The following is a 20,737-nucleotide window of genomic DNA, read 5'->3' as shown; positions in this document are numbered from 1 at the left end:
GAAGAATGTACATGAATATATGATATGGTGTAATTTAATAGTCTTGTCCCTTGTCTAGAAAGACTTTAATTTTGTGACACAAATGTAACTACACTTTATTTGCATGATTGTGTATATTTCTTGAGATGTTATAAGATCTCTTTCAAAGGTTGATTGTATTTAACTAAAATTGTTTAATATTATATACTTTGTAATTTTATATTATTATAATTTTAATAAAATTTAAAATTTTTTTTTTTAAATCCAATAAGCTTTTAAGGAAGATTCGTAATCATAGTCTCTTATAACAAAATTATGTGTAAAGACATTTAACCATTATGCCTGTAAGATAAATATCATATCACATAATTAACATGAATATTTAACTGAAAAAATAAAGTTTTAAAATCTCGAGAATTAAATAAACTACAAAAATTTAATTAAAAGTTTCAAATAAATTTATCCGGAGATTAAAAAAATAATTAAACAGCAATGTTTTGAAAGATATGTAATGAAATGTATAAATCAAGTAGTTAGACGATACAATTCATTAAATGATGGTGAAACGTGAATAACAATGCAATTAAGCTATAAAAAAAGTATTATATGATTCAAGTCAAAATCATTACCGAGTTAAATTACAATTGTGTTAACATGTGTGAGCACAAAGAGTACCAAATATTTTGTGATCGAAGAGTAATATACATTACATGCGGTGCAAAGAAACCCACGTGCACCAAAACCCTGTGAATGGCGCAAGTTCAAAGATTCCACTTCTGTTTTGTCCTTTCCACCGAATTTAAATTAAAAAAGTAGCAAATTGTTTAAAAAAATCTGTATAATGCTACATGTTCCAAGTCCACCACCACCCTCAACGTTGAAACTTACTTGAAGCCAGAACATCCTAGTACCTCTGGGTTCTCTGAGGGTATCTCTGTTGTCCCAGGTATGCAACAATTCTCCACTTCCATTCTGAATTGCTTCTTTCAATTGGTAATGTTATTGTTCTGCGAGTTATCTCAACTGGGCACCTGATTTTCTTGCAAATATGATTGAACTCGATCTTTCTGGCAGTCTCATTGCAGAGTAAGAGTCAAAGGGTTCAATTAAATTACAATGCTTTGATTCCATTTGCTTTAAATTTCTCAGTAAAATTGTCCTTGTCATTTGGAGTATTGAGTTACTCTGTTGCTTTGTCTGTACGATGTTCTTACGTTTTGTTTTTCTGATGATGATTAATTGGTGATTGATAGTAAGTTTGGGAGTTAGTAATACGAAACTCTAATCCTTTTGATAGTTGGCCGTAGGATTTTCTTTTTCATATTTTTGATATATGATAATGAATTACCTAAGATGAAACCGGGAGGGGTGTTCTGGCAAACGGGGCTAGTCTATGATGGGAGAGACACCCACATTTAGTACTTGTTCGAATCACGAGCAAGATTGATCACTGTGGTTTGAGAAAATAAACAAAAAATTATATCTGAGATGAGGTTCATCAAATTTATGTTTTGTTAGTTGGTTTGGTTTCCAGTATTGTGTTGACCCTGTTTAACCACTCAACATGACAAGTTTGCTGTCTTACCGATTCTGTTAAGCCTTGTTAAGCCTGATTGATTGCATTTCAATTGTTTGTTGTTTTTCATTTGAAATTCTTTATACTATTCAGATCTTTGATCACACCCTTCAGCCTCAACCTGTCCTCTCTTTAGTCTTCTTTGAAGCCTTGTTTTTATGAGATTCCATTGATTTTCTGAATTAAGTACCAACTTGACATGTACGGTTCCTTTTCTTTTTATATTGATGTTTTGCAAGGTATCATCATCTTGAATGGCAGTAATAATGGCTTTGCATGGTTATTGTTACAACAATATAAAGTTGGGAAATCAGCGAAGAGCACTACACAATCTCAGTTTTCCAGGCTCAATTTTAGTTCGTAAATTGCCAAATAATAGAAGGTCAAAATCTGATAAGTTAGAAAATGATAAATTTCCTAGATTCCTGGTTGAAATGCGACAGACAGAATTGCCTCCATCAAAATATGGTACAAATGGTAGAGTTGCTAAAATGGTTCCAGCAAATGAGATAGTGAAAAGAAAGACAATGTCAGAGAATAAAGTGGAAATGGGGAGCAGTTCAAAGCAAGCTGTTAATGGAGCAAGTTTAGTAAGAAGGGACCCAAGCCCGGCCTTGACAAAGACAGTGAAATCTAGAACCTCTAAAGAACTTCCACCTCTGGAAGAGCTAAAAGTTTTGCCTTCAGATGAAGGCTTCAGTTGGGCCAATGAAAATTACAATTCCGTGCAGAGATCTATTGATGTTTGGTCTTTTGTTTTTTCTTTACGTATTCGAGTTCTGTTGGACAATGCAAAATGGGCATATTTGGGTGGCTTTACAGAAGAAAAGCAGGTAGGTATGGATGTTATGTCGTTGCCAATGCAAACATTTCTTCAGCCCTCATCCCTATTAATTTTCTAATTAAGTTTCTGTTATGCTTTTCCTTTGCTGATTCAAAGTAATTTGACATTGTATTTCAGAAAAGAAGAAGGCAGAAAACTGCTGCATGGCTAAGGGAGTGTGTATTACAACTTGGCCCAACTTTCATTAAACTTGGACAGTTATCATCAACAAGGTCGGATCTATTTCCTCGGGAGTTTGTAGATGAGCTTGCGAAATTGCAGGTACATTTGTAGGGTCTAGTGCTCAATTTGGGTGCCTGTTTGACATATTTTTAGAGAAATTCTTTTAGCAAGGAATTCACTGTATTTTGAATTTTACATTTCACTTTTTTTTTCTAATGTAGTTACAAGTTAGTTACAGTCTTACAAATGCTTACAGTGCTGACTCAGGATTGAGTTACGCTCATAGCTATTTATAGCTATCTCTGATGTAATCACAGTTAATTTTGAATCATATTTTTAGTTCTCTCTCTGTTCTTCGTATCTGTTCTTTATATCTCTCATTTCCAATACTTAATAGTTTTTAATCCTGCAGGACAGGGTACCTGCTTTTTCTCCCAAGAGAGCAAGAGGCTTTATTGAGAGTGAATTAGGAGCTCCCATTAATGTATTGTTTAAAGAGTTTGAAGATCGGCCCATTGCTGCTGCTAGTCTTGGTCAGGTGAATTATGCCTATGCTGACAATCATATTTTTTTTATTTCTTCTATTCAAGATAATGATCTTAATGCATTGATGTTAGTGATGCCCTTTGTAGTGCTAGAACTCTAAATTTGAACACAACTTCTTGGCAGTAGGGACAATCGGATGAGATAACTCAGCTTTTTTTACTTCCATTTTTGGGGGCCCTATTTGTAGGTTCATCGAGCTATATTACACAATGGAGAAAAAGTAGTTGTCAAAGTCCAAAGACCTGGACTAAAGAAGCTTTTTGACATTGACTTGCGTAAGTTGTGGTCATTTTGCTTCTTCCATTTGCTACGTCTTGTGATTTTGATATAGTTATTGTCATCACACTTGAGATGGATCTAAGGATTTCTAAATTATTTGAGGAAACTCTACTTGATTTGCAATCTCTAATATTAGGGAATTTAAAACAAGGTGTCAAATCCTAATAATTTACAAAACAAAATATAAGGCCCCCAACATAAAAGGCATTTTCTCTAAATAGGATATACTTTCTGTTAGAATATAATCAGTTGTTACAGATTTCTAGAAAATCAACCGTTACATAATCTCAGAAATTAGTATGATTGATTCTTAATTATTAGGTGTCTTTATTGTAATTGATTCTATTCAATAGTATAAATACATAGTGTGGTCTGCATTAGACACACAATACATTCAGAACATATACAATTCTATACTTTCTAATATTCTTTCTCATAATAGCGCATACAAAATCAAATGCAGCTTTTAACTTGCACAGTGGCTTCAGGCACATTGAAAGGATACCTTCAAGTTAATCCCTAGACTTAACAAACCTCAGTTATTTCGTCAGAGAACTTTTTTCCTTGATCAAGTGATGGTCATTTTCTTTATTGCTTTGTTCACTTATGAAAGACTGGACTGAAGCAATATGTAAAGTCTCTTGACTATCCACAATAAAGCTTCATATGCCCAACATTTCCAAACTATAATACACAAAGTAGTTGTTTACTCTTGTAAGACCACACGTGAACATTTTCTTGGCTCAATACATGGTCTCTGTGAACTTCAACAACTACTTTTTGCTTCTTACTTTGCCTAATAAAATATTCCAAAGTAGACTACCCATCAATAGATTAATCACACTATCTGCATTGAAGTATCCCATTCTTAATGTATCTCAAGATTCAAAGGACTACATTCCAATGATCAACACATGAAGATTGTGTAAAATGACTCATCTATTGTCTGTCAAGGAAATATCTAGTCTGGTTATTGCAAGATAGTTTAGTATCTCAACTAACTTCTTGAACTGTACCTGCTCAGGTCTGAATAAGGTTCCTTAGTTTTAGTAATAATTTGTTATTTTGATCTATTGGAGTGTCAAATCAAACTGTTTCCGTACAATATATCTAAGGCATATATTTTTATTTGAAATTGCAATAGCATTCCCAAACTGAGCTAGCTTAAATCCTTGATACCAAATTTTAGAAATATGATTTGATTATGTTAGAGATATGATTTTATTACATTAATAAGTAGATATGATATGATTTGATAAGGAAATATCTTACCAAATATTTACCCATTATTAGACATTGATTTTGTTCCTTATTATTGTAATTCATCTTCATTATAAATACGAATACTAATGTGTGTACACAATATATGGAACTTATAATATTTTTTCTTGTTTTCTCTCAACATGGTACCAGAGCAGTTCATCCTCTATGACATATTTTATCACTAATCCTTTCAACACTAATAAAATATTGAAGTTTACCCAAGCCGTTGATCTACGGTGCTAATGTAGTTAGTTGGGATCAAATTTCTCATTGTGATGCTTATGCTAGTAAAAAGTCTAATAAATATAAATATTGGTTTTAGGTAGCTTTACTTTATATAATCGAGTCTGGTCAATGATCTGAATGAGTTATTTCTTACACATGATTTGAGTAGTAATTCCAATTGTGGTCAATTAGTGAGATTAAAGCCTGGTCATTGTTGAAATTTTGTTTTACTTTAACATGTTTCCTTTTCATGAATGTCCAGGAAACTTAAAGCTGATTGCAGAATATTTTCAGAGAAGTGAAACTCTAGGGGGTCCAACAAGAGATTGGGTTGGTATATATGAAGAATGTGCAACGTAAGTAATACAAACATTGTGTTTGAAGCAAATTTCTTCTTCCCTCATTGCACGTTAAAATCTTAGACTCTTAGTAACTTGTTTTGGCCTTCACTATACCTACTATCATTAATTACTGTCATTGGAATTGTCCCTTATGAATTTTATATTGTCCTTAACATGTCTTACGTAATTTATATTGTCCTGCACATTGTACTTTTCAGGATTTTGTATCAAGAAATTGATTATATAAATGAAGGAAAGAACGCTGATAGATTCCGCCGAGATTTTCGAAACATAAAGTGGGTCCGAGTACCTGTATGTTTCTTGTTGCTATACTATACCCTGCTGGATATTTTTATTCAGATAGTTTCAGTTTCCTTGAAACTTAGTTTACCTCTCCAATCTTCCTAATCTCCTTTAAACATGTATGTAGCACATATAAATCACTAATGTCTAGTGCTAATGTTAATTTTTACTACTACATCCTTCGTTTTCACCTTTGCAGCTGGTTTATTGGGATTATACTGCATCAAAGGTATTGGCATTGGAGTATGTGCCAGGTTGTCAACTTGACCAGTGCAGCTTACTTGTTTTCTTCTTTTTCTTTAAAAGTGGAAGCTAAAATAATTAACTTTTTTCCTTCAAGGGTTGTATGTTATTATATCATTGAACTTTGGTTTTACTTTTTGAAAATAGGTATCAAAATAAATGAAGTGGATATGTTAACTTCGCGTGGTTATGATCGATTACGAATCTCATCACGCACTATTGAGGCATACTTGATTCAGGTCCACATTGTTGTTTCGCACTGAAACTATCAATATTCAATATTGTCATCTTTTGGGTTCATGTGAATGTTTCATAGCCTATATATGCCTATGTTTTGATAAACATAGAAAAGAAATTTTGCTTCGAGATAGTTGTAAATAAAAGGTATTTTGAGTATTAAATCTTGCTTGTTTTGCAGATATTAAAAACAGGTTTCTTTCATGCTGATCCACATCCTGGAAATCTTGCCGTTGATGTTGATGAAGCAATTATTTATTATGACTTTGGTATGATGGGGGAGATAAAATCTTTCACCCGAGAGAGACTGCTTGAACTATTCTATGCTGTATATGAAAAGGATGCCAAAAAGGTCTAGTTTCTGCTATGATGCATCTTTGAAAACATGGGAGACATTATCATAACAAGTACTTCCCATCTGATATCTTGATAAACTAATATCAAAAATTGTTTTCTAATGTCTCTTCATGCATCTTTCTTTTTGTAAAGTATAGACATGTAAGATTACATGGAGCTTGATATATATCAAAATATGAAACTTGTATAGGAATTATATGTTAGCGAATGTTAATTTGTGTGCAATGTTTAGGGAGAAACTTAGTGCTGTTTAAAAGATTAATACAAGGTAAACAATGATGGATTAACAAACCTTTCCACACCAATTTCCAAAGCTTAGCTCTCAGGAAAGCGTCCTCTATTCCTTTTAGGAAAACTTCACCCTTGAAGTGGGAGAACTCCAAGAGGAGCTAAGGACTTTCCTATTTAAATATACACCAAGGTTCAACCTTAAGTCCTTGCATGTCTAACCTAGTCTTGGACGTGCTTATCAAGGACATACAAAAGAGTTTCCTTATTTTTGTATTGTTTTGTGCATGATATAGTCTTGATTGAGAAATCAAGGGAATCAACATTAGGCTTGAACTTTGAAGGCAAATTTTGGAAACATGGGGTTTTCATTTAAGTAGGAGTAAGACAATATATGCAGTGCAAGTTTAGAAAGACATAGGAGGAAGATGACTCATAAGTAAAGTGGGAGAATACATCATACCATAGGTTTTTGAGTTTAAAGTCGGGTTCAATCATAAAAAATGATGGATAAAATGAATGATAATGTTACAAACGACACAAGTAAGATGGATAAAATGAGAAAGGTATCATCGGTTATTTGTGATGGCAGAGTAACTATCAAATTCAAAGGCAGGTTTTATCACACAACTATATGCCCAACTATACTATATGGTAGTGAATATTGGGCTATGAGAGAACGTGAATAGGGGGGAGTAGCAGAAATAATAATTTTATAATGGATGTGTGGGCATACAAGAAAGGATAAAATAGAAAATGATTATGTACAAACAAGAAAAGATTTGTGTAGTACGAATTGAGGAAAAGATAATAGAAAATTGGTTAAGAGAGTTCTTAAGAAGTAGATTTTAAGCGTAACTTAATCCTACAAAACCGACTTGTAAGGTGAGGTTTGAATCTACTTATATACTTAACATTTATCTTAATTGATATGGGATCTCCAACAATGGTTGTACATAGAAGACCATAAGAAATATCCGTCAAAAAATTTGATTGCATGATATTTAATATTGTGAAAGGAAGAGGGATAATACCAAAAAGGACTTTGGAGGAAGTTCTCAAGGGAGTTTTCTTGCTAAATAGTATTCCAGAAACTTTGGTTTTTAACAGTACCAAATGGAGTTGTGTGATTCATGTAACAAATCTCACATGAGACTTTGTTATTGTAGCCTATACTAGATTTCTACTTTGCTAGGGATGACAACCAAAAAAGAAATGCTAATAGCAAAACAAAGGAATTCAATAATATCCTTTGTAAGGTTAAACATAATAATTGTACCAACCATTTACTAACATCCTTTATTTGAAGCATACTTAGCTGATTTATTCTTCTGTTCTTAACACCTACTTGTGTAACCTCTCCAAATAAGGAGCTTAAATATTCCAAGGGTCTAAGTTTTAATTGTCAATTAGTAACATGATAGTTTGTCACAAACCAATTATCCAAATGCGCTCAGCCACTACTTGTTGAAATCAATTGGTTATTAGAACATTGGGGTCACAAGGATAAAAATTTAAACCCTTAAGGTATAAGGCTTTGATACCATATTAGAAATATGTAGTACCTAACCATATTAGAAATATATTAACCAGTGACACTTTTCAAGATAAGGAATATGAAGTTTCTCTGAACTTGAACTTGAACTTCCCATTTCCAGGGCCCTTTCACATCTACTTAAACTTTTCTATTGACAATGGTGCAGGTTATGCAATGCCTTATAGATCTTGGAGCCCTCCAACCCACTGGTGACCTGTCATCAGTAAGGATATTTAGTACCTGTACTCTTACAATATTATCATTAACAGTTTGAAATTATGACATATCTTAATCATAGAAATTTCTTAATTTGGCTTACAGGTGAGGAGATCTGTGCAGTTTTTCTTGGACAATCTTCTAAGCCAGACACCTGATCAACAACAGACTTTATCTGCAATTGGGGAGGTATGTTAGTATTTAATTATATTGGATCAATATTGCAGTTCCTCCATAGTGCGAGAGTTTGTTTAACTGTAATTATTTATCTGCAATTATTTTGCATGATTGTTTGTAAATGATGGAAAATCGTTGGATTTCTAGGTAGCTCCAAGTATCTATAGGATTTTCTACTATATAATTTTATTATTGATGGAGTTTTTTGCAGGATTTATTTGCAATAGCACAAGATCAGCCTTTCCGTTTTCCATCTACCTTCACCTTTGTCATTAGAGCATTTTCTACGCTTGAAGGTTTGGTCCTTTCTCTTCCCTGTTCTTTTCCCTGAATCAGTGATCATTCTTCCAAAGTATTTTTATTCTTTTAACATCCTATAGTACGTCTTTAATTTAATTAGTTTGTTTGTTATAAGATGATAATCAAACTTTTCCTAGGGAAAGTTATGTAAGACTCCACAATTAGAATAAATATGTAATCATCGTAGATTGTATGACGATTTGGACGTTTGATATGGTTAGGACAGATTCTGTTAGGCACCTAGAAATAGTGATGAAAGAACAAGATAGAAAAAGACGAAAAAGACAAAGTCTTGCAATGTATTAATCACTTTACACACAGTAAAAGCCAAAGCTTCCAAAGGAACATTGCTTTCCTTTCTCATAGGGTTCTCCCTGTCACAAAACTACCCTCAACATCCCACAAGATAAGAATATATAGACTTTTCTAGAAAGTCTCCCCTTATAACAACTAACCATTTTACTACTTTTATCTTTAAATTTCTTCCTAACCCTCTCATTACTTCCATGCCTAATGTGAAAATAGTGAAAATTTGATATAGGGTTAATTCCCTTTGTGTAGAAAATACACATAGGGTAACATATTAATAATGAAGATAATAAAGGAAAATATGGGTGATGGAAGTCCCACATCGACTAGAGATAAGGCCAATTCACAATATATAAGTGGGGTGCAAACCTCACCTTACAAGCCGGTTTTGTAGGGTTGAGTTAGGCTTAAACTCCACTTCTAACATGGTATTAGAACCAGGTTAGAGCCTATCCTAGCGAGCTTTCTTGGACATTCTGTTCCACCCAATATCGGGCCGCTAACAGACCACCGACTATTTTCTATTCCCACACACGAAATGAATATATCTTGGCATGAGGGGGTGTGCTGGAAGTCCCACATCGACTAGAGATAAGGTCAATTCACAATATATAAGTGGGGTGCAAACCTCGCCTTACAAGCCGATTTTGTGATGTTGAGTTAGGCTTAAACTCCACTTCTAACAATGGGCTAAGCCCAAATACACATAGTATTGTACCTACCAATATCTAACACTCGCTCTCAAGCTGGAGCATATAAATCGTATGTACTAAGCTTGTTGCAAATATAATCAATTTTAGGTCACCGTAAAGACTTAGTGAAAATATTTGTTAACTGATCACTTGAGTTAACAAACTAAGTCTTAAGGTCTCCAGCTACAATTTTTTCTTGAATAAAATGACAATCAATCTCAATATGCTTAATCCTCTCATGAAAAACAGGATTAGAACTAATATGAAAAGTAGCTTGATTGTCATATTTAAGTGTCATTTGAGTGACATCTCCAAATTGAAACTCTCTAAGTAATTGTTTAAGACAAACAAGTTCATAAGTGGTTGAGGCCATAGCTCTGTATTCTGCTTATGCATTAGATCTTGCCACAACACTTTGTTTCTTGCTCTTCCAAGAAATCAAGTTATCTCCAATGGAAACACAGTAACCGGAAGTAAATCTTCTATTAGAAACAGATCATGTCCAGTCAACATCTGAATAGCAGACAACTTTAGTATTATTATTGTGGTTGTTAGATATATTGTGTTTCATGTTAATTAGGGAAACATAGATTTTGTTTGATATTTGTAGATATTGTTAATATTTTTTATAATAATATCTTATATTTACCATATTTATGTTTGGTTGTCATATATACTTGTATCATTCTTCATTATAAATATTTTACCCTAGGTGTATTTTAGACACAGGGGAGATTAATCTCATACCTATTTTTCACTATATTCAATATGGTATCTAGAGCCTAGGGTTCCTTCACAAATTTTTCTGTTGCCCCTGTCACTGCAGCCGCTACCGCCCTTATTAATTTCATTATTGTCCCAAGGGAAAAGTGGTTCTTCCACACCCTTATTAATTTCATTATTGTCAATGGCATTGATAGGACTCCAAATAAGAGTCATACAGTGAGAAAGGAGCATGGGCCTGTTACTCAACAAGGCACAATTATTGACACTAGGCCCAAGATATGGAATGTTTATACCAGAAGAAAGAAAGTGGGGCCAAATGGGGAAGGAGTGAGAAATTAGTTAGGAAGCAGGGCTGACGTGTAAAAGATTCTATTTTGGTGGGTTTGGGTATATGAGAGAGAGGAGAGTGGTGGAGGGGGGTTAGTTAGTCTTTTGGAGTGGAAGGAGAGGTATTCTCTGGAGGAGTCTATGACTCTGGAATTATTGTGTTGCTGCAGAATTATAGCCCATTACTGTTTTACTGCATAAATTGCTGAATAATACATACTATCTTTTTCAGTTTTTCCTAGTTTCTATCATTGGTCCGACCTGCCGGATTACGAGGGGACCTAGTATTGTTGTCCATGCCACCAAAAATGTCTGACCGAGTCGAAGCATTGGAGGAGAAAATGGCAGCAATGGAAGTATCAGTACGTCAGTCATTGGCGGAATTTCGCCAATCCATTTTGGAGGAGTTTGCTAAGTTGCATACAGAACGACGTGAGGTTTGTCAAACATCTCCATTTTTGGGAATGGAGTCTGGAGCCGAGTATAAGATGTCGGCGAAGAAGGTTGAGTTGCCGTCTTTTGACGGCATTGACCCTGTGGGGTGGATTACACGGGCAGAGACATATTTTGAGGTGCAAGGCTCGACCGAGGAGGTGAAGGTTCGTTTAGCCAAGTTGAGCATGGAAGGTGCAACCATTCATTGGTTCAACCTTCTACAAGAATCCGAGAAGGACTTGTCGTGGGCCCAGCTGAAACGAGAGTTGATAGGTCGTTATGGGGGTCGTACCAGCAATAATCCTTTTGAGGAATTAAAAGATTTGTTGCAGACGGGTAGCGTTGAAGAATATTTGGCAGAGTTTGAATACATATCGTCTCAAGTATCGCGGCTACCAGAGGAGCAATACCTAGGCTATTTTATTGGAGGACTGCGATCAGAGATTCGACGGAGGGTTCGCACTTTCAACCCTGTGAACCGTCTACAAGCCATGCGTCTGGCTAGAGATGTGAAAATCGAATTACAGGGTGATGGATTTCAAAGAAGAGGAGGAACACGTGTTTGGAAAAGTAATCGGGATTGGGGTACGGGTCAAGTGGACAAGTTTGGATCTGGGTCAGGCCAAGGCCCATATCCAATGAGGTTAGGAGTTGGACCAGACCCAACACAAGGGACAAAATCCAAATCATTTTCGGTGAGTAGTTCGAGTCCCCACGAATCAAGATCTGTGACACCGCAGGGTAGTCGTGTATCCGCGGACCGCACTCCGACCACCGATCGCAATCGTGGTACGAAGCACTTACCGTATTCTGAGCTGATGAACAGGAAGGCTCAGGGGCTTTGTTTCCGATGTGGTGAGAAATACCACCCTTTACACCAGTGTGCGGAGCGCCAGTTGAGATTGGTGGTGTTAGCAGATGACGAAACAATTAATGAAGAGGGGGAGGTTATCGCGATTGAGCTGCGAGAGGAGGAAGCTGATCGTACCTTGGAATGTGGGTCTATGGGGCTGTTTGCGGAAGTCGAAATATCGTGTGGGGGTCGGAATCGTCCTTCAACCTTGCGTTTAGAGGGTCGTCTCCATGGAGTAGCTTTGGGGGTGTTGATTGACAGTGGGGCTAGCCACAATTTTATTTCTCCTCATGTGGTGGTTGCAATGGAGTTGAAAGTCGACAAAGGGAAATCGATGGGGGTGCGTTTGGGAGATGGGCACAAGGTGTCAACTGTGGGAAAATGTAAAGAGCTGGAAATTCAATTAGGAGAATTCTCTACTGTAGTAGCGCCATATGTGTTAGAGTTGGGAGATGTAGACATGATTTTAGGAGTTGCTTGGTTGCAGAGATTTGGGAAGGTCACTTTCGATTGGGAGGAGATGACTTTGAGTTTTGTTTGGCATGGCAAACAGATAGAGTTACACGGTCAGAAACAAAAGAAATCTGGACAACAAGGGCAAACAGTGACTTCCCTCCAGAGTTTGGTTAAAGGGAATAGTCTTGATGAAAAGTCCAATTTGAAACAAGGGTTGTCTGATAAACAAGTTGGAGATATTCGACAAATTTTAGCAAATTTTGCGGTTGTCTTCCAGGAGCCACAAGGACTACCACCATGCAGGGCTGTTACTCATTCCATTGAATTGCAGCCTACAACGGGGCCGGTTAGTGTGCGTCCTTACCGATACCCATATCACCATAAGGAGGAGATTGAAAAACAGGTTGGGGAGATGTTGAAGCAGGGAATTATTAGACATAGTTCAAGTGCGTTTTCCAGCCCTGTCATTCTTGTTAAGAAGAAGGACGGATCTTGGCGCATGTGTGTGGATTATAGGGAATTAAATAGGGTCACAATTCCTGATAAATATCCCATTCCAGTTGTAGAAGAGTTATTAGATGAGTTACATGGAGCGATTTATTTCTCAAAACTAGACTTGAAATCGGGATATCATCAAATACGTATGACGGAGGAAGACGTTCATAAAACGGCTTTTAGGACACATGAGGGTCACTACGAATTTTTGGTGATGCCTTTTGGGTTGACTAACGCCCCGGCCACTTTTCAATCAACCATGAATAATATTTTCAAGGCATATTTACGAAAGTTTGTTCTAGTATTCTTTGATGATATACTAGTGTACAGCAAAGGATGGGGGGAGCATTTGAAACACGTAGCTATAGTGTTGAAGTTGCTGCGTGAACAATACCTTAAGGTAAATGGAAAGAAGTGTGTTTTTGGGAGTAGGCAAGTGGAATATTTGGGTCATTTAATTTCTGAAAAGGGAGTGGCAGTGGACCCAGAAAAAATTAAAAGTGTGTTGAATTGGCCTATTCCTCATAATGTAAAGGGTGTAAGAGGTTTTTTGGGCTTGACGGGGTACTACCGAAAATTTATTGCGAATTATGGTAAGATTGCTAGACCTCTCACGGAATTGACAAAGAAGGACGGATTTCATTGGGGTCCTGCAGCAGAGTTGGCTTTTGAAGAATTAAAAAAGGTAATGACTCACGCTCCTCTATTGTCCTTGCCTAATTTTTCCAAGCCATTTGCAATTGAGTGTGATGCCTCCGGAGCAGGGATAGGGGCAGTGTTGATGCAAGACGGTCACCCAATAGCTTATTTCAGTAAAGCTTTGTCACCCACCAATTTAAATAAATCAGCCTATGAAAAAGAGTTAATGGCGTTAGTCTTAGCTGTCCAACATTGGAGACCGTATCTGATTGGAAGAAGTTTCAAGGTGTATTCTGACCAGAAAAGCTTGGGACACCTTTTACATCAAAGGATCACCACTGCAGCTCAAGAAAATTGGTTGGCAAAGCTGTTGGGATATCAGTTTGAGGTGATTTACAAACCTGGTCCGGATAACAAGGCTGCCGACTCACTGTCAAGAATGTTTGAAGATGGTGAATTGAAGGAGATTCAATCTTTTCCAATATGGCTGCAGGAACAACATGTCCAAAAGGAAGTTAAATCGGACCCTTTCTTGCAGCAAGTGGTGCAGAAGTTGCAACAAGGGGACTCATCGATCGCGTGTTTCAGCATACATCGAGGGGTGTTATTTTACAAAAACAGATTGGTGTTATCAGCAAAGTCATCGTTAATTCCAACCATTTTAACTGAGTTTCATTCGTCACCAGCCGGGGGTCACTCGGGTTTTCTAAGAACCTATAAACGTATTGCAGGCAATGTCTATTGGACTGGTATGAAGGGGATGGTTCAAGAATTTGTTAAGGCATGTGAGGTCTGCCAACGCCAGAAGTATGAGGCAACTTCTCCAGCAGGATTACTTCAACCCTTACCTATTCCGGACAGGATTTGGGAAGATGTTTCCCTAGATTTCATTATAGGATTGCCCAAATCAAAAAGGTTTCAGGCGATATTGGTGGTGGTGGACCGGTTGTCTAAATATGGTCATTTCATTTTGCTGAAACATCCTTACACCGCAAGAAAGATTGCTGAACTGTTCGCTAAAGAGATTGTGAGACTTCATGGTATTCCACTATCAATTGTTAGTGATCGAGACCCAATTTTCATGAGCCTATTTTGGCAAGAATTATTTCGGTTGCAGGGAACAACATTGAAAATGAGTTCAGCTTACCATCCGGAAACTGATGGTCAAACGGAAGTAGTTAACCGATGTTTAGAAGCTTATTTGCGGTGTTTTGTGTCAGAACAACCTAAGAGCTGGTCATATTGGGTACCGTGGGCGGAGCTATGGTATAATACTACGTTTCATGGATCTACTGGCAAAACTCCTTTTGAAGTGGTTTATGGGAGAACACCACCTCCATTAGTGCATTTTATACAAGGGGAAACGCGAGTGGAAACAGTAGCAGCTGACTTGGTTGATAGAGATGAGGCCATTCGACAATTGAAATATCACTTGTTGCGAGCTCAACAGCAGATGAAGAAATTTGCAGACAAAAAACGTAGGTTCATGCAATTGGAGGTGGGAGAGTGGGTGTTTGTCAAATTGCGGCCACATAGGCAGCAGACCGTAGCTCGCCGTATTAATCAAAAGTTGGCACCTAGGTATTATGGACCTTTCCCAATAATTCAGAAAATTGGAGCAGTGTCGTATAAGGTGAAGCTGCCAGAATCAGTCAGAGTACACCCAATTTTTCACATTTCTCAACTGAAAAAGGCCATTGGGAACCATGTGGTGGAATCTATTTTGCCACCAGAATTGGGCATAGAGGAAGAAGGGATGGAAGAGCCCGAGGCAGTGTTAGCAGTTCGGGAAATTTCGAAGGAGGGTACTATTATCAAGCAATGGTTGGTGAAGTGGAAGGGAAGAACCGAGGAAGAGACAACATGGGAAGATGAAGTGCTATTGCAAAGTCAATTTCCTTTATTCAGCCTTGAGGACAAGGCTGTAGTTGCAGAGGAGGGTAATGATAGGACTCCAAATAAGAGTCATACAGTGAGAAAGGAGCATGGGCTAGTTACTCAACAAGGCACAATTATTGACACTAGGCCCAAGATATGGAATGTTTATACCAGAAGAAAGAAAGTGGGGCCAAATGGGGAAGGAGTGAGAAATTAGTTAGGAAGCAGGGCTGACGTGTAAAAGATTCTATTTTGGTGGGTTTGGGTATATGAGAGAGAGGAGAGTGGTGGAGGGGGGTTAGTTAGTCTTTTGGAGTGGAAGGAGAGGTATTCTCTGGAGGAGTCTATGACTCTGGAATTATTGTGTTGCTGCAGAATTATAGCCCATTACTGTTTTACTGCATAAATTGCTGAATAATACATACTATCTTTTTCAGTTTTTCCTAGTTTCTATCAGGCATCCTCTTCTCTTTTCTTATCCCGATTCATTGAATTTTCTCCTCCATCTGAAAGTTTCTTTCCTATATTGATGTCTTGAAGAAGTTCTTTACTCTCTTCATGTCTTGCAAACTATCTTTCACAATATCCAAACCCGTCTTTACCTCTTTCTTTCCTTTCTTGATATCTTGATGAAGTTCTTTAATTTCCTTTATGTCCCGTATGATATCTTTGCAAATAGACAATTCTATCTTCGTCTCCGCCATAACTCTTCCTTGCTTACTGGCCAAACTTTTCCTAGAGAACTCACTCTACTTTCTAAAATTCCCCTTTTCTTTGGATTCGGCCAGTCTGACCAAATTGTTAGGCACCTAGAAATAGTGTTGAACTAACAAGACGGAAAAAGAAGGAAAGGGAAGTCTTCCATTGTATTATTCACTTTACACACAGTAAAAGCCAAAGCTTCCAAAGGAAAACTGGTTTCCTTTCTCTCAGGTTCTCCCTCTCACAGACATCTCTCAAAAACTCACCTCAACATCCCACAAGATAAGAATATATAGACTTTCCTAGAAAGTCTCCCCCCTTAACAACTAACCATTTTACTATTTTTATCTTTAAATTTCTTCCTAACCCTCTCATTACTTCCATGCCTAACAGATCCCAAGCTATATTCCTTAGATTTTCATCTATTCTTTGCTATTATTTCAACTGTAACTTTTCATTGTGAACGAACTTAATCCTCATGCTACCAATTGGGTTCTATTGACTTACACATTTGACAAGACAGGATAGAATGTCATTCTTTGGATGTCCCTTTTTCAAAGATGTCATTCTTTGTTCATCCTTAGGTTCACCGGGATAGTATTCCAAAAGCCTAGTACTTCTTTGAATCCTTCTCTCCTTCTTGTGAAATTTGTCTGTATGTTTGCTTCCTGAACCGTTACCAATGTGCAAGCCAGTTGAGGCTACCCTTTTTATTGTGCATGTGATCTGTCACCTCCTTGGTACCTTATGTAAACTAGATAAGATCAACCTACCAAAGACCAAGACACCAGAATTGGTTTACAGTAAAGGTGGATCTACATAGTAAAATATCACTATCATGGTATTGTGGTTTGGTAATATGTAAGATTAGTAGCTAAATATGGATTTGACTGCTAGGAGACACTATAATATTACTCCAAGTCTGTTTATATAGCTACAGAATAATTATCAGAAATAACGTGCAATTAAATTTTCCATTCAAATGATAATAAAACATACTGCATGAATAGCATGAGAATGAGAATATTTTTCAAGAATCTTTGATTCTTCGTGTTTAATCTTTATTTTACATTTTGCTTCTCTGCAGGCTTAGGTTATATACTCAATCCAGATTTCTCCTTTGTGAAGATTGCCGCACCTTATGCACAGGTTCAAAACAATCCATGACCAGTTACGTTTTTATTCTATGTTAAAATTTAGTGCTAATTTGAACTTTTCATACAGGAACTTCTAGATATAAGGCAAAAGCAGCGCACTGGGCCACAACTTGTGGAGGAGATAAGGAAACAAGCTGATGATGTACCCCACCTTGGAACTTCCATTTTAGCTTTTCGTTCTAGATGATGTTTCTTCATATTTTAAAACTTCTGTTATTTTAATTATGGCATTATGTATTCACTTAAATTAACAAGTCTTGTGGAACATTTCTAGGCAAGAACCAATTCTATATCAATGCCATATAGAGTTCAAAGAATAGAGGAATTTGTCAAGCAACTTGAGTCAGGAGATCTGAAACTCCGAGTTCGAGTTCTGGAGGTGAGCAATTTATTTTTCTTCACATGGTACAAGTTGTAGGGGAATGCTAGCAGCATAATTTGCAAGAAATATGATTTCATTATGTAGAGATATAATTTGATTACATTAAATAGAGAGAGATATGATATTATTTGATAGGGAAATATCTTATCAAATATTTCCCATTATTATATATTGCTATTATTCTTTATATTGTATTTCTTCTTCATCATAAATAATAATACTCGTTGTACACAACACACGAAATTCATTATATTTTTTCTTGGTTTCTCTTCTCAAACATGGTACCAGAACAATAAAATCCTTCATCACCTGTTTAGTCACTGATCCTTTTGACATGACATCAAGTGCCTAATAAAAAGGGAAATCAAGTATGGACCCACTGCTCATAGGAGTAACTTTTTTAGAAACTATATATGCTGTCTGGTTTCTGTTATTTATTCTTGCTTCACTGCTCCCGTGGGATACGCTATTCTTTGCTGCTGTCAATGTCATGGTATACCAACGTCATTACTTTTAATCGTTGATGCTTTTCCAATGAGTGCTGTTTACCACCAACGTTTTTCCTCCAACTTGCTGTGTGTGTGGTGTCCATTTTTGCTTTCCAGCAGTAGTTGTGCACCTCTGACCATTTCTTGCTTTCTGGCAACTTCCATGTCATATGTGTATTTTTTCTCTGACAGCTAGTGTGACCTCTAACCACTTTTAGCAAGCTTGACTCATCATAAAATGTTCTAACTTGACGGAGAGTGATAAATATTATGGAGCATATTGAAGATTGATTGTCACTTTGACATCGAGAAAATCATGTCCAGAAAATATCTACTAGCTTTCTCATTATTTACTTTCTCAATATCAACAAACAACAAATTGATTGGCATGTTTACAAAGTTTCTCACATGACATTTGTAACAAACTTGTCTCGTGTCATGATACATATACTCTAGCTTGAGGGAGGAGTCTTTAGATATATGATATGATATAAAATTTGATAGGGAGATATCTTACCAAATATTTTTCAAAATTATATATTGCTTTTATTCCTTATTGTTAAATATCTTCTTAATTATAAATAAAAATACTCATGCGTGTACATAATACATAGAATTCATTATATTTCTAAGTTTTTCTCTTCTCAAACATGGTACCAGACCGGTACCATCCACTGGGACCTGTTTTGTCTCTAATCCTTTCAACACACTTCTTCTAACAAACTCTTATTGATCATAATTTATTATGATATCATTAAATACGATGTGTAAACCACATTTTTTGTGTTTTCAAATGGATTTGCTTCAATAGAAAGAGCATGTCCCTAGCTTTTTTATATATTGTGTCCAAATCAGATCATACTAGATCTTGCGTTTTCTTATGCAGATAAACCATTTCCGACCAAGGTTAATTTTTGTAAATCTTTAGAATTTCAGTGCAAGGGGTTATGACCCTAAATTTAGAGGTCATTAAATTGTCCAATGTAGGTTAGACATTTTGCAACATTTTCTCACTGAACTGAAGTTGGTGTTGTAACTTGATTTGCCAGTCTGAAAGAGCTGCCAGGAAAGCAACAATTTTACAAATGGCAACTATGTATTCGGTATTGGGGGGAACCTTGCTAAATCTTGGTATCACTTTGAGTAGCCAAGGCAATCAAACTTTTGCAAATGGATCATTCCTTGGTGCAGGTGAGATTTATAACAAAACTTCCTTCAAATATTGTTTGGACAAATTTTCCTTAAGTGCTTATTGGAGAGAAAAATGAAATTGACTTTTTTATCAGCTAAAATTAGCTTATGCTTAATTTATAGATGCTCTCTCATATTAACTTTTCCAAAAACTTGTTGACTTAGGCATAAATCAGTTTTAACTTAGGGAGAAATTTATTTATTTCTTTCTTCTATATGTACTTACAGAAAATTTTATCAAAATAGACTCTTAATCATGATCATGTGTACATCATCTTTATTCTTGTGATTGATTGGTATGAACTTGTCCATCTGCAGGCATTTTTGCGGCACTACTTTTAAGGTCTATGCAACGGGTGAAGAAACTTGATAAGTTTGAGAAAATGATGTAATGATTCATTCACACCGTATTCAATTGCTTCAAGCATATGCATGATAGCAGTCTTCATCTCAAATTTCTTATTCATCAGCATTAGCGTTCATATAATTCACATTACCATAGTAAGATATACAAATACAAGTTGTACAGAAACATGATTGGAGGGTGATGAAACTGCAATAAAATGTTCCTTCCTGATAATACTTTCATAAGAAGAAAAGACATTTGCCATTAACATACATAAGATAGTTAAAAATTAACATTTCACGTTTTCATTCTAATTATGGCTAATTGTATATTGACCTTGCTACTTTGCATTGTACTGTGTCATTCATTCATTATACAAGATATTCCTTTCATTATGTTGTTTCTTTATCTTAAATGAGAATAATAAAGTCTTTAGAATTGTCTTTTTAATACCATATGTATGGTATGGCTCTATAACTTAATTGTTATATCGTATTGGGTAAAGTCATACTATATGAAATGTCACTAGCAAAGTATGATTATTATTGAAAAAAATACCCAAGTCCTAAATAAGATATAGTGTAATATAACCACTATGAGAGGTAAAGTTCACCCTTAAGCAAAAACGCCCTAATGTATTAATTTTGTTATGTAAAAAATAAGCAACTATCGACAATATACACTCCTAAATCCTAATTAAAATAAGAAGCAACATACCCAAAGGAAATACCATTATTAGTTTTAACAAAAAACAGCAATAAATAATAATAACAATAGCAACTAATAAAATTTAAGGATATTAAGAACACACATACACATAATATATATATATATATATATATATATAT

The 20,737-nt window shown here is 35.9% G+C and overlaps 1 protein-coding gene across 4 annotated transcripts; it reads left to right on the top strand.

The window, feature by feature from the left end:
* The first annotated feature begins 800 nt into the window (after positions 1-800).
* Positions 801-20,203, top strand: LOC114186559 (protein ACTIVITY OF BC1 COMPLEX KINASE 7, chloroplastic-like). Of its 4 annotated transcripts, XM_028074496.1 has the most exons (18): positions 801-925; positions 1,795-2,388; positions 2,517-2,660; positions 2,974-3,099; positions 3,295-3,382; positions 5,137-5,230; positions 5,434-5,527; positions 5,718-5,772; positions 5,909-6,000; positions 6,180-6,350; positions 8,287-8,343; positions 8,442-8,525; positions 8,725-8,809; positions 17,413-17,474; positions 17,550-17,624; positions 17,757-17,861; positions 19,402-19,543; positions 19,862-20,203. In XM_028074496.1, exons 2-18 carry the CDS (start codon positions 1,810-1,812, stop codon positions 19,933-19,935), a joined length of 2,127 nt encoding a protein of 708 aa, XP_027930297.1. In that variant the 5' UTR covers positions 801-925; positions 1,795-1,809; the 3' UTR covers positions 19,936-20,203. The 4 variants fall into 4 exon arrangements, 3 of the variants coding, with proteins under 3 accessions (XP_027930297.1, XP_027930299.1, XP_027930296.1); XM_028074498.1 differs by lacking the exons at positions 17,413-17,474; positions 17,550-17,624; positions 17,757-17,861; positions 19,402-19,543; positions 19,862-20,203 and adding an exon at positions 11,100-11,236; XR_003605112.1 differs by lacking the exons at positions 801-925; positions 1,795-2,388; positions 2,517-2,660; ... (11 more) ...; positions 19,402-19,543; positions 19,862-20,203 and adding an exon at positions 11,152-13,791 and having other exon boundaries at positions 17,550-17,612.
* Positions 20,204-20,737: the final 534 nt, after the last annotated feature.

This window comes from Vigna unguiculata, chromosome 6 (assembly GCF_004118075.2).
Source record: "Vigna unguiculata cultivar IT97K-499-35 chromosome 6, ASM411807v1, whole genome shotgun sequence".
Classification (NCBI taxonomy): domain Eukaryota; kingdom Viridiplantae; phylum Streptophyta; class Magnoliopsida; order Fabales; family Fabaceae; genus Vigna; species Vigna unguiculata.
The sequence above is the reverse complement of the archived record's forward strand: the minus strand, read 5'-3'. Positions and strand labels throughout refer to the sequence as shown.

Coding starts and splice junctions, on each gene's coding strand:
- LOC114186559 (XM_028074495.1), top strand. CDS start 11,164: ATGCCACCAAAAATGTCTGACCGAGTCGAAGCATTGGAGGAGAAAATG.